General features: G+C 47.7%; 4 protein-coding genes across 4 annotated transcripts; 2 read left to right on the forward strand and 2 right to left on the reverse strand.

The window, feature by feature from the left end:
* Window positions 1–7,541: 7,541 nt before the first annotated feature.
* SNF5 (SWI/SNF chromatin-remodeling complex subunit) lies at window positions 7,542–10,060 on the reverse strand. Its single transcript, XM_024469554.1, has 2 exons — window positions 7,961–10,060; window positions 7,542–7,884 (listed from the first exon to the last, which is right to left on the reverse strand). The coding sequence occupies exons 1-2, from the start codon at window positions 9,794–9,796 to the stop codon at window positions 7,582–7,584; spliced, it is 2,139 nt and encodes a 712-aa protein (XP_024322327.1). The 5' UTR covers window positions 9,797–10,060; the 3' UTR covers window positions 7,542–7,581.
* Window positions 10,061–10,214: 154 nt separating this feature from the next.
* Window positions 10,215–12,080, forward strand: CDB4 (Curved DNA-binding protein (42 kDa protein)). Its single transcript, XM_024469555.1, has 4 exons — window positions 10,215–10,312; window positions 10,485–10,673; window positions 10,733–11,530; window positions 11,588–12,080. The coding sequence occupies exons 1-4, from the start codon at window positions 10,288–10,290 to the stop codon at window positions 11,731–11,733; spliced, it is 1,158 nt and encodes a 385-aa protein (XP_024322322.1). The 5' UTR covers window positions 10,215–10,287; the 3' UTR covers window positions 11,734–12,080.
* A 197-nt stretch (window positions 12,081–12,277) lies between these two features.
* VC83_05949 (uncharacterized protein) lies at window positions 12,278–13,037 on the forward strand. Its single transcript, XM_024469556.1, has one exon. The coding sequence runs from the start codon at window positions 12,314–12,316 to the stop codon at window positions 12,620–12,622; it is 309 nt and encodes a 102-aa protein (XP_024322321.1). The 5' UTR covers window positions 12,278–12,313; the 3' UTR covers window positions 12,623–13,037.
* A 210-nt stretch (window positions 13,038–13,247) lies between these two features.
* VC83_05950 (uncharacterized protein) lies at window positions 13,248–14,581 on the reverse strand. Its single transcript, XM_024469557.1, has 3 exons — window positions 14,124–14,581; window positions 13,683–14,076; window positions 13,248–13,633 (listed from the first exon to the last, which is right to left on the reverse strand). Exons 1-3 carry the CDS (start codon window positions 14,441–14,443, stop codon window positions 13,517–13,519), a joined length of 831 nt encoding a protein of 276 aa, XP_024322462.1. The 5' UTR covers window positions 14,444–14,581; the 3' UTR covers window positions 13,248–13,516.
* Between the last annotated feature and the right edge of the window lie 13 nt (window positions 14,582–14,594).

Genomic DNA, 14,594 nt, shown 5'->3' on the forward strand with positions numbered 1-14,594 from the left:
CTGTAGTCGACGTAAGAGAATCCCATAGAACCATCTCTTAGGTTCGTAGCCTATAGGAAGTAAAAGGAGGTCCAAGGTCAGAGTACCTATAGACAAATTATGTCATAACTTAACCAATCTTGTGGGTAACTAAGGAGCGATGACGTGTAATGAATCATAGAGGGTTGTAGAAGCTTCTAGAGCTATCGTTCATGCTCCTAGGCCTCTAGTTGGTAGAGATATGTCATGTGGTAGTATGAGTGATGTCATGTAATGAATCATAGAGGGTTGTAGAGATATGCTATGTGGTAATATCAGCCCAGTAACTAAGGAGCGATGACGTGTAATGAATCATAGATGGTTGTAGCAATCGTTGAGTAGTATTGCTCTTGTTGTTGGTGTGATAAGCCAAAATATGTATGGTGACTTGTAGGTTTGAGGAGGAGATTTCTAAGTTTGCTCTTGAGTTTGATAGCAAACTGAGTGCAACGAATGTCAGTATGACATGATCCCCCTTTTAAGGACGTTTGTTGGCTGTCTGCTTGCCCTTTAGCCAGTTGGCTTTCTTAGAAAGAAATTCTAGAATGAGCTTAGATGCATTTTTTAGATTTCTCTTAGGCTCCCAAGTGTTGTCAGTTGTAGGATAGCCTTTCCACTTAACGAGGAAGTAGTCCTGACCTCTAAGTGTCTTTTTGTCAAGGATAGACTCTACTTCATATTCTGGTTGATCCAAGATCAGAACAGGAGGTGGAGGAGACTGAAGTGGTCTTAAGGAACTTTCTTGTGCCTTAGACAAGAGAGATGCATGGAAGACATTATGGATAGTCCAAGTAGGTGGTAATGCAAGCTCGAAAGCATTCTTGCCAATAGTCCTTGTGATCTTAAAGGGTCCAAGTCTTTTAGTATCAAGTTTGTCTGATGGTCTAGTAGTTGTGATATGTCTTCTAGACAAAAAGACTTGATCACCAACTTTGAATTGTGGTGCAACCACCCCCCTGTTAAAGGCCTGAGCCTGCTCGTCTTGTGCACGCTGTATTTGGACCTTGAGATAGTCCTGGAGGCCCTTAAGGTAGATGATTCTTTCAGTAGCAGAAGGGTTTTTGAGATTTTCAGGACAATTAAGTTCTGCCACTTCAAACCTAGGGTGATAACCATAGTTTGCATAGAAAGGTGTCTCTTTTGTGGTGTTAGAGACCGTGTTGCTGTAAGCAAATTCTGCAAGATGGAGAAGATCTGCCCAGTTGTCTTGAGCATAGTTTGTATAAATTCTTAGATATTGTTCAAGTACAGAGTTGACTCTCTCTGTCTGGCCATCTGTTTGAGGGTGATAAGCTGTAGAAAAGCGTTGTTCCATGTTTAAGAGTTTAGAGAACTCCTTAAAAAAGTTTGAAGTGAAAACTGCTCCCCTATCTGAGATCCAGTGTCCAGGAATTCCATGATATTTAAAGACCACCTTGAGGAATAGCCACGCAAGTTTAGAAGCTGTGATAGTCTCATTGCAAGGCTCAAAGTGTGCCATTTTTGTGAGCCTTTCTACCACCACAAGGATAGAGTCATAAGGGGTAGCACCCCCTTTTGGGATAGAAGGAGGCAACTTGACTATAAAGTCAATGGATATGGAGTCCCATGGGCGTTCTGGTATAGGTAGAGGCTGCAAGAGGCCATAGGGCTTTTGCCGTGTAGGTTTGTTCAAGTTGCAAGTAGTGCAAGAAGATATATAGTCTTGAAGAGTAGTCCTTAGACTAGGCCAGTAGAACTTTCTTGTTAGAAGTTCATAAGTTTTTGCAAAGCCAAAGTGCCCTGCAGCTGGAGCATCATGGAACTGCTGTAGGAGGTGTAGCTGTAATCGTTTATCCCTTGGGACATAGATATAGCTCTTGAATAAGAGAAGTCCTTGCTGATTTTTTGAGAAATTTTGTAGTCCAACTTTCTCAAGAGAGGAGCCTTTCTTCTGGAGGTATTCCAAAGTTCTTTTGGCAAAGGGATCGTGGTTGTAAGCATCTTTGAATGCTTTAAGAAGTGTTGCTGAGGGTGTATAGTCTTTAAAGGTCTCTGGTTTCTGAGAAGAGGTAATGGGGGCAACTTGGTTTTGAGGGGATAAGTTTCCCTCTAAGTCCTCTGTAGTGCGAGGGTTGCTTAAAGATGCTGCTATAAGCTTTGTAGAGTCTAGCAGGGCCTTTGTATTGCTTGTTTTAGCAGAATCTTGGTAGTCATGTCTTCTTGAGAGGAGATCTGCTCTTTGATTCTTGGCCCCTGAGACATGTTTTATAACAAAGTCAAAACCTCCTAGTTGTTCAGACCACCTTGCTTGTCGTCGATTGAGCTGTTTAGTGGTTGTAAAGGTCAAGAGATTTGAATGGTCACTGTAAATAGTGATAGGATAGTTTGCCCCTTCAAGGTAGCATCTCCAATGCTTTAGAGAACATACTATGGCAAGCAGTTCCTTGTCTGTAATGGGATAGTTTTGTTCGGCTGCTGATAGCTTTCTTGAGTAAAATGCCACAGGCTGTAGCTCTTCTTGTTTGTCTTTTGGAGCTTGGTATAAGATTCCAGAAATGGCATAAATCTGAGGCATCTGTCTCAAGAGTGGCAGGTTTCAAGGGGTTAAAGTGTAGTAACATTTTCCCTTCTTTGAATTCTCCTTTAAGAGCATCGAAAGCATCTTGCTGTGTCTTATCCCAGTGATACAAAGTGTCCTTGTGAAGTAATTGAGTAAGGGGTAAAGCCAAGGATGTATATCTTGGTATAAACCTCCTGTAATAGTTGGCAAACCCAAGGAAAGACTGAACCTCTTTAATGCTGGAAGGAATAGGCCACGTTTGTACTGCTTTTGTCTTTTCAGGATCCATCTGAATGCCTTCTGTTGAAATTCTATGTCCCAAGAAATCAACTTGAGACATATGGAAAAGACATTTCTCAAGTTTGCAAAAGAGTTGTGCTTGAGATAGCTTCTCTAAGACTTGTCTAACATGTAGAACATGCTCTTGAGTGTCTAAAGAGTATATAAGAATGTCGTCTAAGTAGACAACAACAAAGATATCCAAGTAAGGTCTTAGAATATCATTCATGAGAGCTTGGAAAGAAGCAGGTGCATTGGCAAGCCCAAAAGGCATTTCCTGGTATTCAAAATGACCATAGCGTGTTCTGAATGCTGTCTTCCACTCATCATCTTCCTTGATGCGTATCAGGTTATAAGCTCCCCTGAGATCTAACTTGGTAAAGATCTTTGCTGAAGAGAGCCTATCCATGAGCTCAGGGATAAGGGGTAAAGCATATCTGTTTTTAACAGCGACTGCATTAAGGCCCCTATAATCAACACAGAGACGCAAGGAGCCATCTTTCTTCTTGACAAAGAGAATAGGAGCTCCTGCTGGTGAGGAAGAAGGTCTGATAAAGCCAGAACTAAGGTTCTCATCTAGGTATTCTCTGAGAGTTTTCAGCTCTAATTCAGATAGAGAGTAGATAGGGCCGTAGGGAGGCATTGAGCCTTCTGCGAGTGGTATCTCATGGTCATAAGGCTGGTGCTTTGGCAGAATTGATGCCTTTGCCTTGTCAAAAAGATGTTGGTAGTCTTGGTATGCTAAAGGCAAAATGACCTCCTGAGATGATTTCTCCAAATCTGAAGTAGCTGCTATCTCCAGGACAGGTTGGAAAGGTTTAACCCATATCAGAGATGATATATCGTCCATAGTTTGGTCAAAATCCTTGATCTGGGACAAGTTTGAGTCTTGGACCTGAATAGGGGTAAGTGAGGCTTGAAGGGTTTTTTCAGTATTGAGCTCAGGATTTGAGCTAAACCCAAGCAATAAATGCTTCCAATTGATAGTTGGATCATGCCTTTGAAGCCATGGAAGACCTAGGATAACTGGGTACTTCATTGGTATAACATCTAAAGAGATGGTGTCTGAAAATGTTGATTTTCCTAGGGGAATCTCAAGTTTGAGTACTGGGGTGTTGCAGGTAATGGAACCTGAACTGATAGGAGTTCCATCAATGACTCGGAGCAACTCTGGAGTGCGTTTGGGAATTGTAGGTAACTGGTGTGTCAAGATGAGGTCTTGAGATATAAAGTTGCCTGTTGCCCCTGAGTCTATCATAGCCCTTGTAGACAACACCTGTTGTTTGAAATGGAGTTGAATAGGGATTAACAGGTGTGTGAGACTCTGAGAAAGCACCATCGACACATCTTTGTTGTCTAGGGGAGAAGTTATAGTCTCAGTTGAAGTTGTGCCTGCTAGGGATTTTTCAAGTTTTTCAGGAATAGCAGTTGTGACTGTGTCTGAGGCTGCTATATGTTTTGAATCAGCACTCCCTCGTGCTGAATAGCACTCCTGAATTCTGTGTCCCCCTTTGCCACAGTATAAACAAAGGTTGTTGTCCATTCTGTGTTTTCTTTCTTGAGGGGTAAGTTTACCCCTTTTCAGTTTTTGAGGGTATCCTGTAGGCTGAGGTGCTGGATTTGCTGTAGATCTCTTTATAGAGGCGTCTAAGTCCATAGGTTCAGGTGCTGAGTCCTTAGCAGTTGGTGTAGAGGTGTAATTGTTGAAATTTCTTGTTGGATGCCAGTCTTGGTTCTTCTCCTTTCTTCTTTCAAAAAGCCTATCATCAAGTCTGACAGCTTTCTCTATAAGCATTTGAAGTGTTGTAGGGCGTTCTTCTTTGCTGAGTTCATCCTTAATAGAGCTCTTGAGCCCTTGGTAGTAACTGAAGACTAAGGCTTCTTCATTCCAAGTCAAGTGAGAAGTGATTCTCCTAAATTCTGTTGTATACTGAGCAGCAGAGGTCTTTTGACATAGCTTCTGTAGCTCTCTTTCTGCTGTAGCAGTTTCGTTGATGTCTCCAAAGGTCCTGGTAAGTTCCTCTTGAAACTGGTCATAAGAGGTAATCAAAGGTGTAGTGGTATTTTGGTTGTTGCCACTAAGTCTTCTAAGATATGGCTCAAAGAAGTTGAATGCAGATCCACGGAGGTAGCTGGCAGTGAAATATATCTTCTGAATGTCTGAGGTGAACTGATGAGGCCTGAGGGTGAAGTAGATGTCCAGTTGCATAAGAAATCCCTTCAACTTCCTCCTGTCTCCATGGTATAAATCTGGTGTTTGCACTTTAGGAAGTGCACCTGGGGTACTCGAAATAGCCAGAGGAGCTGTGGGAAGCTCTGTATGATGTGTCTGAGTTGAAGATTGTGTTGCTGAAGTGTTGGCTTGAAAGGTGTTTTCCAAATTCTCAAGTTTGTTTGCTATAGTTTGTATAAAGGCAAACAGTTGTTGCATCTGCTGTTCAGCAGTAGTTGTAGGAGCTTGGTCGTCCTCCATTGTAGTATCGAAGTGCTGCTATAGAAATAGTTGAAGCTTGAAGCAGGCAAGGTGTAATGGTGGGTGCACCAGATATGAGAATCTAGTCACCCAAGGAAGGGATGAATTTACTAAGACAACACACTGTCTTAGGAAACAGAGCCAAAGGGTTGTAGCTTAGACTATTCCACAACGCAGCAATCAGGTGTATGATGTGGTGAAGTGGTTTAGACAAGTTGCAACAAATGTTGAGTCTGGGAACTCAGGGGTAAGTCAGAGGTTAACACCTCACTGACTTTTCAGAAACAAGGAGCAACAAGATGAATGCTTGGAAGCTTGGAAAAGACGTGGAAGTATGTGATAGTCGATTTACTGTATTGTCTGCTTGCCCTTTCTTAAGGAAAGGGCAATCCTATTTATGCTAAAGGAGTGTAGTTCTCTCATTTTCCAAGACTTTCCATGACTTACCAGGCTTGGTAACTGTAGTCGACGTAAGAGAATCCCATAGAACCATCTCTTAGGTTCGTAGCCTATAGGAAGTGAAAGGAGGTCCAAGGTCAGAGTACCCCTATAGACAAATTATGTCATAGACAAATTATGTCATAGACAAATTATGTCATAACTTAACCAATCTTGTGGGTAACTAAAGAGCAATGACGTGTAATGAATCATAGAGGTTCGTAGGAGCTTTTAGAGCTATCGTTCATGCTCCTAGGCCTCTAGTTGGTAGAGATATGTCATGTGGTAGGTAGTATGAGTGATGTCATGTAATGAATCATAGAGGGTTGTAGCAATCGTTGAGTAGTATTGCTCTTGTTGTTGGTGTGATAAGCCAAAATATGTATAGTGACTTGTAGGTTTGAGGAGGAGATTTCCAAGTTTGCTCTTGAGTTTGATAGCAAACTGAGTGCAACGAATGTCAGTATGACAAGTTTCTGTTCCTTTGTCCCTTTTGCTGCATCTCGAATCGGTTCCTTATTAGCCCGTATATCAACGATATTAATCCATTGGTCAACTGCATCGTCATATGAAGAAGGAGGATCTTCTTCGCCACTTTGTCCTTCTGGCCGTAATGAGACTTCGCTCCGACGCTCTCGAATAAGACTGGTAATAACTCTTCCAATAGAGTTATGGGTTAAACCTAGCAAGTGTTCCGCCTCCTTAGTTATAAGCCGCCAAAAGGATCTATCTGCAATAACCCCATATATATCCCTTTTTTGGACGCAAAGCTGGATAATCGTTGTCTTTTGGTCTATCGTAAGCCCCTTCCCCCCCCCCCCTTTTCGATGTTATAACGCCATCAGCCTGGCTACTCTGAGCTAAAGCGCTTTGAGCTGTAGCTGCTAGAGAGTCTTTGAGGATAGTGGAATCGCTAGTTTCATCGCTGGTTTGGGGCAATTCAAGCCAAGGTTCGCTGGCGGTATCAGTTGAGAGTTCGTGAGGTGGTGGTTGGGTAGGCCAGGGCTGCGCCATAGGCACTTGATATTGCAAATAGGGGTTGGTAAAAGCGTTATTCATTATTATATATAACTATACAATTGATAATATATCTACGACTTCATTTTCCAACATTGGATTTTACTTATAATACTAACCTATTTAGGACCAGACTGCCAAGACCTGAGCTGCTACAGTGTAGCAGCTTTAGACTACATTAGGAAATAGTGGCAACAGGGGGGCGCAAGGATTATGGTTACATCATTTCCTATCTAGGCTAAAGCTGCTACGCTGCTACACTCAAATTACGATGCTGAAGTGGCCTAGTACCACACAATAATAACGCCGTTAGTCCTAACCCCGTTAGGCTACCCGCCAATAAGTAAACACGTGATGACCACCGGCAAACCTCCTTCCTTCTCTCCCCTTCCACCACTGAGACCGAGGGGGAACCGCCTCAGGGCATTCACCCAACTCACTTCACAGCGCCAGACATTTCATAGTAATGAAAAATCCCTAATTTGTTTAATCATCCTCCCTTTTCCCTCCTCATGCACAAAAACACTATCTATGGCTAGGGGCTGGCTGGCCCGCCACCAGAAATACAGAGATGTATACAGGTAAAACATTGTAAAAAAAGACAGGGCCTTGCCCCTACATCCCCAGTCAACTAAGACACCGCTCGCCCCCTACCGTCGCCCATCCTATTCTACAACAAAACGCGCAGGGTACCAACAACCACAATAAAAACTAGAACTCCCCCAACGCAAGCCAGCCAGCAGCCAGCACCGCAGCGCTCGCCGTGCAACTCCAGTCCCCGTCCCACCACCACCACCATACCCCCCCCCTTGGTCCACTATCCACACACCTCACCTCACGCACCCCCCGTCCGCGCATCCACCCTCTCCCTATGCTGCCGATTCCTCAAATGGACCTCAAATCCCTCGACCGTCGTGTTAGGGCCGGGGGTATACAATTTCCCCGGACAATCGCTGCAGCGGATACGCGGGAACCACATGTACTTGACGTTATTCGAGGTCTCTGCCTCGGCGGGGGGGACGGGCAATTCCGTCGTGGCGTCGACCGCGAAGTAGCGCATCATCCCCTCGAAGCGGTCTTGTGTGTAGGTCTGCTGCAGGCCCTGGAGGCCGGCTATGAGCCATGCTGGTGGGGGTGGCTGGTGGGTGTTAGTAGTTGCACTTGTCGAGGAGGAAGTGGTATTAAGGGGGGTTAAAGGGGTAGGTAAAACTCACAGGAGCAGGCAAACTCTGACCCTGGCCCGGCGGCGGCGGCGCATCCACCCTCCCCACCTGCGCATTCATCACCGGCCCCGGCGTCGTCGTCTGCGCACCACCACCGAGCTGCTGATTCTGCAGCCCCGGCGTAGACGGCGGTCCCATGCTCCACCGCGCCGGCGTCCCCAGCCCAGACACATTACTCTGGCTGCGACTATGCTGGCTAAGGGGCTTAGTCGCTGCTTTCCGATCGCGGAGGTACTGCCGCAGCTTCTCCTTCCCGATCTTAAGCTTGATGATGAAGCTCACGGGACCGTCGGGCGACTCGTCGCGTGCGTCGCGGCCGCCGAAGCGTCGCGCTGAGGTGCGGGTCTCGTGGTGGTGGAGGATTGCTTCGGGGGTTTCGGAGCGGCCTTGGTTCGCCATGCGTTGTTGGGCGGCTGTGGCGGCGCCGCGCATGTTGCGAGTGCGTAGCGTGCCTTGTAGCTGGTTGGGCGCGGGCGACTCAGGTACGCTGTCATCGCTGTCTTCCGATTCGGAGTTTCCATCGATGCCACCAGTTGGGCCAGAAGCGCCGCGCTTACCGCGGCCAGAAAGGCCTCCAACGCGCTTGAAGATCCGGCTTTCCTCTATCGTATCGGCAGCGCCGGGGAGGACGGAAGAGACGGTAAGGGTGCGGACAGTGCGTTGTCTGTCCTTGAGGTCTGGGAGTGTTGGGCCGCCACGGCGGTTGACGGAGCGCTTTTGGCGGCGCTGTTCGCGGGAGAATATGACTTCGTTCTTCTCAAGGTCGGTCTCCTTCATCTCGTACAGGAACGGCGCGTATTCGCGGGCTTGTTGGTGGGGTCGGAATGCGGAGGGGAGGGGTGTGGGAAGGAAGGAGGCGACGAGGTCGGAGTCCTCGACGGGGCGGCCATCGAAGGGGTAGCCGACGATGTAGAGGGACTTGGTGAAGAGTTGGGATTGCTCGCGGATGCAGTGCGCGATTGCTGTTGTGAATTCGCCGGAGAGGGACAGCTCGCGAGACATGGATAGCGCGAATTCTTCGGGAGAGTTTAGAGGGTTGTTGACGTCCCATTCGAATTGGTCCACCAATGTATGTTGCCCAATCGTGATGTTCAGCTTGATCAGAATCCGCATCTCGTCGTTCTTGTATGCCAGATACGGAAGTTCTGGGTCCAGCGCGTCCTCTTCGATGTACACAGGTGGGCAGAAGTCCGCGAGCTGGTCGTAGATCTGGCGCATAACCATGTCGAGGACATGGTCGGCCGCAGGGCCTTCTACGCCAAAATCTTCGACCAGTTGCTCAGCGAATAGCTTCATTGGCACCACCCGGTCATGAAGGTTCCAGGTGAACGTGTCGCGCAGCTTAATCTTTTCCCAGTCGACGTCCAGACGTATCGGTATCAGCTCTTCGACTTGCTCGGCCTGTTGGTTCAAGTCCTTGCGCTTGACTCGCAGCATCGGCGTGCGCTTATTCCCAGCGCGGATTTTCGACACGGGATACAGCACTGACGGCACGGGCTCATCTGTGTGTCCATTCCCAAACCCATTATATCCTTCTCCGTATAGTCGACTAGGCGGGAACCATTTGCGATACTGTGTCCGTATGTCCGTGTAGTCCTGCACCTTGCCCAGTTTCCGATTGAACGTCTCCTTCTCATTCTGCTGAACCGTAATCAGCGCCGCGCTGTGGAGAAGGTCGCGCGCCGCATATTTCTCAGCAACTGCTGGCCTCGGGGGCGCTTTCCGTCGGTGAGGAAGATCGATGGCGCTTTCTGTCGCAGCCGTCGTCGCCCTGGTCGAATTCGGAGGCGCAACTGAGGAAGAGGCTTCATGTTGTTCGGGCGCCATGGCGGGAGACCATGCGCGGAAGTGCACCCAGCGAGTCCAGATGAAGAGGCCCGTATGCTATGCTGTGCAATGCTTAGGTCCAGTGCAGGTCGCTGTATGTTCCGGCCAGATTGGGCGTTGAGCACCGCGACAACTCTCAGTTGGGATGTTTCGTGCAGTCGCGACTCAAGGTTATACTGTAGTAGGGACACGGAAGTAGCCACTTCCACTTCCCAATATGGATTAGCTCGCCCTTCCCTTTACTCATCCTCTTCAAAATCCAAGCCACAATTGCACGTGACGTATATGCACCGCCACCGGGATTCTGACCGGGATTCTGACCGGGACTGGAACGAAGTGGGCTGCTGTTGTGGCTGGTGCTCCTGCTCGGGTCTTTGCCCACACAAACCAAGTCTCTAACTGACAACACCCGCTCTAATCTTCTTCACTACGCAATATAAACAACTACCTTTATATTTTCTAAAACTACTACTCCAAAAACAACCGCAAACATGGCCGAAGAGACCAAGGAAGTCGGTATGTATTTTATTTGGAATATTTATTCATTATATTCCCATATTCCCTTCCAAAACCCTTATTATGACCCCGCTATCGAGCTTGCACACGACCCCACTTGGGGCGGATTTGCAGCTATTCACAACACATAACGCAGGAATAAGGAGCCAACGCTGATGATATTGTCGTATAGATTACACGCTTAACAACCCAGATACTCTTACCAAGTACAAGGATGCCGGGGCCATTTCCCACAAGGTCCTCGAGGCTGTCTCCAAGCTCTGTGTAGCTGGCGAGAAGATCGTAGACATCTGCGAGAAGGGTGATAAGCTGCTCGAGGAGGAGATCGCAAAGGTCTACAGAGGAAAGAAGATTTCCAAGGGTATGTCCATGCCAAGATTCTGACGTTCTGAAGACGTCACTCACTCACCGTTCCATCAGGTATCTCCCACCCCACCACCGTCTCTCCTTCCTCCTTCGTCACTCCATATACCCCTCTCAAGTCCGACGAGGCCGAGGCCGCCGTCGTCCTGAACGCTGGTGATGTGATCAAGATCCAGCTCGGTGCACAAATCGACGGTTTCGGAACGATCGTTTGCGATAGCGTTGTCGTGCCCGGCGGCGAGGATGACGCCCGCACCGCAGACCTGATTCTGGCTACCCACTACGCGAACGAGCTTCTCCTACGCCTGATGGTCCCACCCGGATTATTGTCGACCGGTACACCCGAGGAGAAGGCCAAGGCCGCTGCCCAAAAGCCAGTTGCCCAGAGCCGCATGACCAACCTTCTCGAGAAGGTCGTCAAGAGCTACGACTGCAACCTCGTCGAGAGCACCACCTCGTGGCTGTTCAAGCGCAACGAGATTGAGGGAGAGAAGAAGATAGTCCTGGCACCAGGAGAGGGCTCCAAGGGCGAGGGTGTCCCAGAGGTCGGCGAGGTATGGGGTGTTGAGGTCGGTGTCTCCCTGGGAACCGGTAAGCTCAAGAACCTTGAGAACAGAGCTACTCTCCATCGCCGAACCACCCTCACCTACGGTCTCAAGAGAGACAGCTCCAAGAAGACCCTCAATGAGGTTGTCAAGAAGTTCGGTACCTTCCCATTCTCCCTCAGGCAACTCGACGACGAGAGGCAGGGCAAGGTCGGTGTTGTTGAGTGTGTCCGCGGCAACGTTTTCCGCGCGTACGAGGTTGTTGGTGACAAGGACGGAGCTGCCGTTGCCAGACTTCTGACCACCATCGGTAAGTAAAAATACTATATAACTGACTTTATGACTTTCATCATCTAACATCGTCTAGCCATCACCAAGAATGGCGTCCAGAAGCTTGCTGCCCCACCAGCCCTTGACGTGTCCCAGTACAAGACCGACAAGAAGATCACCGATGAGGAAATCCTCAAGATCCTCGAGGAGCCCATCGCAAAGCCCAAGAAGGCGAAGAAGTAGATCACCAAACCCCAACTACTGCTGTTCGGGGGAGGGGTCATGTCGCAAGAAGCGAATGGCCTGAGTAGTAAATGACTGACGTTTCATGATCTGGCGGTCGTGCCTTTCAAACTGGAACCTCACTTGGAGTCAAAAGCCAGGAGTGTGCCCCTATTCACAATTTTGGGGGGAAAGGGCGCATCTTCTGCCACTTTTTGTATTTCCTTGTGTGGGGTGATAGTTGAAATGCGCGAGTTACTTTTGGCGACCGATTGCGTCATGAAAACTAGCTTGATCATCTTTTTTTGTATGGAAAGGAGTAGCGTTAGCCACAAATTCCAGCAACTGACAATCGTAATTTCCACGAGGAATTTTTGACAGACCATGCCATATGCCCGTTCCAAAGTACGATTTCTGTCTCACTGTTAGATGACCGTCTGATATTTGGTGTAAGTTGAGAGATACGTAATGATCATTTTGAGTGAATCCATTAGAACGATAGTATCAGATCCTGTCCTACAAAATATGACACACAATAACGTTTTGCTAAGATTTGTGTATTACCGTGCCACTATTTAGACCAAACGTTCTACTACACCAAATGTCGAGCCCAGCCTCGCCATATAGAACAACACAGAAATGGGATGAATGCTTGCCAGCTAAAGCTAACTGGTATCGCTGTGCGGATGCGACGCCAGATAAAGGCGGCAATGGCCAGGTGATAATGATGTATGGGATCATCGAAAAGGGCGGGCGATTGCCCCATGTGTGTAATGCCAGCATGTTCATGGCTAGTCTCGCAACAGACAAGAGGAGGTTCTTCATCAATAGCAGAGCCAGCAAAGTCGCCCAATTTTATGTTAAGACTGTGATCGACGAAGATATTGTTACAGGAGATGTCGCCGTGTAAGACATTTTTGGAATGGATGAAAGCAACCGCTTCTGCAATCTGTTCAACCCAGCCAAGCTGCACTGAAAGCGCCAGAGGCTTTGTCTGGATTTCTAAGTATCGCCTTATAGATCCATGACAAGCATATTGTAGGATAATATTGTTTCCCATGTTCCCGTAATAACGGACGACCCTATCATGGTGACCAAGCCGTTCGTATACGCGCTTCTCCCTCTCCATCTCCATTAATGGGCGGTCAGAGGTCGAAGAGAACTTGATAACGGCATCAAGGCGAGCAACCATTGCCGTAATCCCCGCTCCCACAATATCTTTGCCATCTATACCATGCGGATATTGAATTGTGTCACCCATTAGGTGCTGGGACTTAGAAACCGTTCTGTTGATGTTCGGCGTTTGGGTTAGGTATGCTGGTGCGTGGGTACGTTGAAAGGGGGGTACATGTCCATCCGGCGACAGAAATAACAGCGGCGCACACGGTACTTTAATTTAATTCCACTTCATTTCTACTTATGGGTTATTCGGACTACCTATTCACATGGTTATTAAGATTGGTGTGCATTTGGTGCATATATGAGGCTATGTGAATTGCGTATCCAGAATAAAAAAATATTATAATATTTATTTGGAATGTTTGATTTCTCGGAACAGTTTCGCATGGGACCGAAATATCTCGAATGCAGCCAGATATTATTTCTGTAAACTGCAGCCAAAACTGAGGTGGCTCATATCGAACTCCACATGATTTCCACTAGTGAATATTCTAATAATGGTATGCCTAGCTAATCTCCAGTAACCCATACTGCGTGCATATGCCAACGATATCAAACGCCCGCAATCTATCCTGACGCGCTTTCATATATCAACGCGCCTATGCCCCTTTGCCCTCTTTTCGGTTCAAGAGAGCTTAACACTCTCAAGGGTGTGGTCAACCTTCTTCAGGTAACTTGCCATCTGGTTCGGATCGCGCATTGCTACTATAACGTCGTCGAGAAACCTCGTTTTTAATAGGGCCTGGTTCAGTTAGCACGGCACTACTACTCAATATAACTGCAGAACTTGCCTCTTTGACCGCATCAAACTTCTCCTCCATAGCCGTATACTCCCTCGTGACCTTCTTGGACTTAAAGTCTATGTAGACCCTCGTATCCCTGATGCGCACAAGCACATTATCCAGCCTCATAAAGTTCCTCGCCAGAATCAGCATCCTCTCCGGCATGATCCTCAACTTAATCGAGTAGAGCGAGATCCCATTGTCGTCCAGCTCGCTCTCATACAGCACCACCTCCTCAAAGTGCAATATCGGATCTGGGCGCTTCAAGAGCTCAATCGGGATCGGCTCCGTCTCAGGCGTGAATGGAGTAGGCGATGCGCCGCCTACAGTGCCTTTGTAATCTGTGCTGTACGACCAGTCGAATGGCTTGACGACTTCTTTGATAGTCTCGTGTGTTTTCTCCCTGTACTAGTTAGCTTTGGCTCATGGAAAGCCTAGATAGAGTCTTACCTGCTCTCCGACCATTCTCGCGAGTATGCAACCTTCAGCATCGTCTTATCTGTCTTATCCACCCGGTCCAATGCATCGAACGAGTTAAACTCGAGACACCATCCCTTCTCCGCGTTCTCTACTGACACCATGTTGTCGCCGAAGATCATCTCTGGCACGGGGATGCCCAGCTTCTCGGCCATGGCGTCGATGGCGTCGGATTTGGAGATTGGGAGCTTGCGCGTGCTGATCGTCCATCCGTGCTTGGAGAAGGAGACTGTCGCCGATTTGGGGTTACCGGGCGACGGGAACGATTCTGTGATGGGGCCGTTCAACGACATTTTGAGGGATATAGATGGTGTATATTATGCGCTTGGAGTTGGTCCCTTTGAAAGGCGAAAGTTGCACACCTCAAAGCCGCAAATGTCGCTGAAATAATGAAATCTTACGGTACTGTAGAGGCCCAGATTGAGTTGGAGTGGGGGGGTTATA

The sequence above is a fragment of the Pseudogymnoascus destructans genome (assembly GCF_001641265.1).
Source record: "Pseudogymnoascus destructans isolate 20631-21 unplaced genomic scaffold scaffold_16, whole genome shotgun sequence".
Taxonomy (NCBI): domain Eukaryota; kingdom Fungi; phylum Ascomycota; class Leotiomycetes; order Thelebolales; family Thelebolaceae; genus Pseudogymnoascus; species Pseudogymnoascus destructans.

Excerpts from the sequence above, each read along its gene's own strand:
- SNF5 (XM_024469554.1), bottom strand. The coding sequence starts at position 9,796 with ATGGCGCCCGAACAACATGAAGCCTCTTCCTCAGTTGCGCCTCCGAAT. Across the intron at positions 7,885-7,960 it reads GTCAGAGTTTGCCTGCTCCT|CCACCCCCACCAGCATGGCT; the intron begins GTGAGTTTTACC and ends AACACCCACCAG.
- CDB4 (XM_024469555.1), top strand. The coding sequence starts at position 10,288 with ATGGCCGAAGAGACCAAGGAAGTCG. Across the intron at positions 10,313-10,484 it reads CGAAGAGACCAAGGAAGTCG|ATTACACGCTTAACAACCCA; the intron begins GTATGTATTTTA and ends ATTGTCGTATAG. Across the intron at positions 11,531-11,587 it reads CAGACTTCTGACCACCATCG|CCATCACCAAGAATGGCGTC; the intron begins GTAAGTAAAAAT and ends AACATCGTCTAG.
- VC83_05949 (XM_024469556.1), top strand. The coding sequence starts at position 12,314 with ATGTCGAGCCCAGCCTCGCCATATAGAACAACACAGAAATGGGATGAA.
- VC83_05950 (XM_024469557.1), bottom strand. The coding sequence starts at position 14,443 with ATGTCGTTGAACGGCCCCATCACAGAATCGTTCCCGTCGCCCGGTAAC. Across the intron at positions 14,077-14,123 it reads CGAGAATGGTCGGAGAGCAG|GGAGAAAACACACGAGACTA; the intron begins GTAAGACTCTAT and ends TAACTAGTACAG. Across the intron at positions 13,634-13,682 it reads AGTTTGATGCGGTCAAAGAG|GCCCTATTAAAAACGAGGTT; the intron begins GCAAGTTCTGCA and ends TAACTGAACCAG.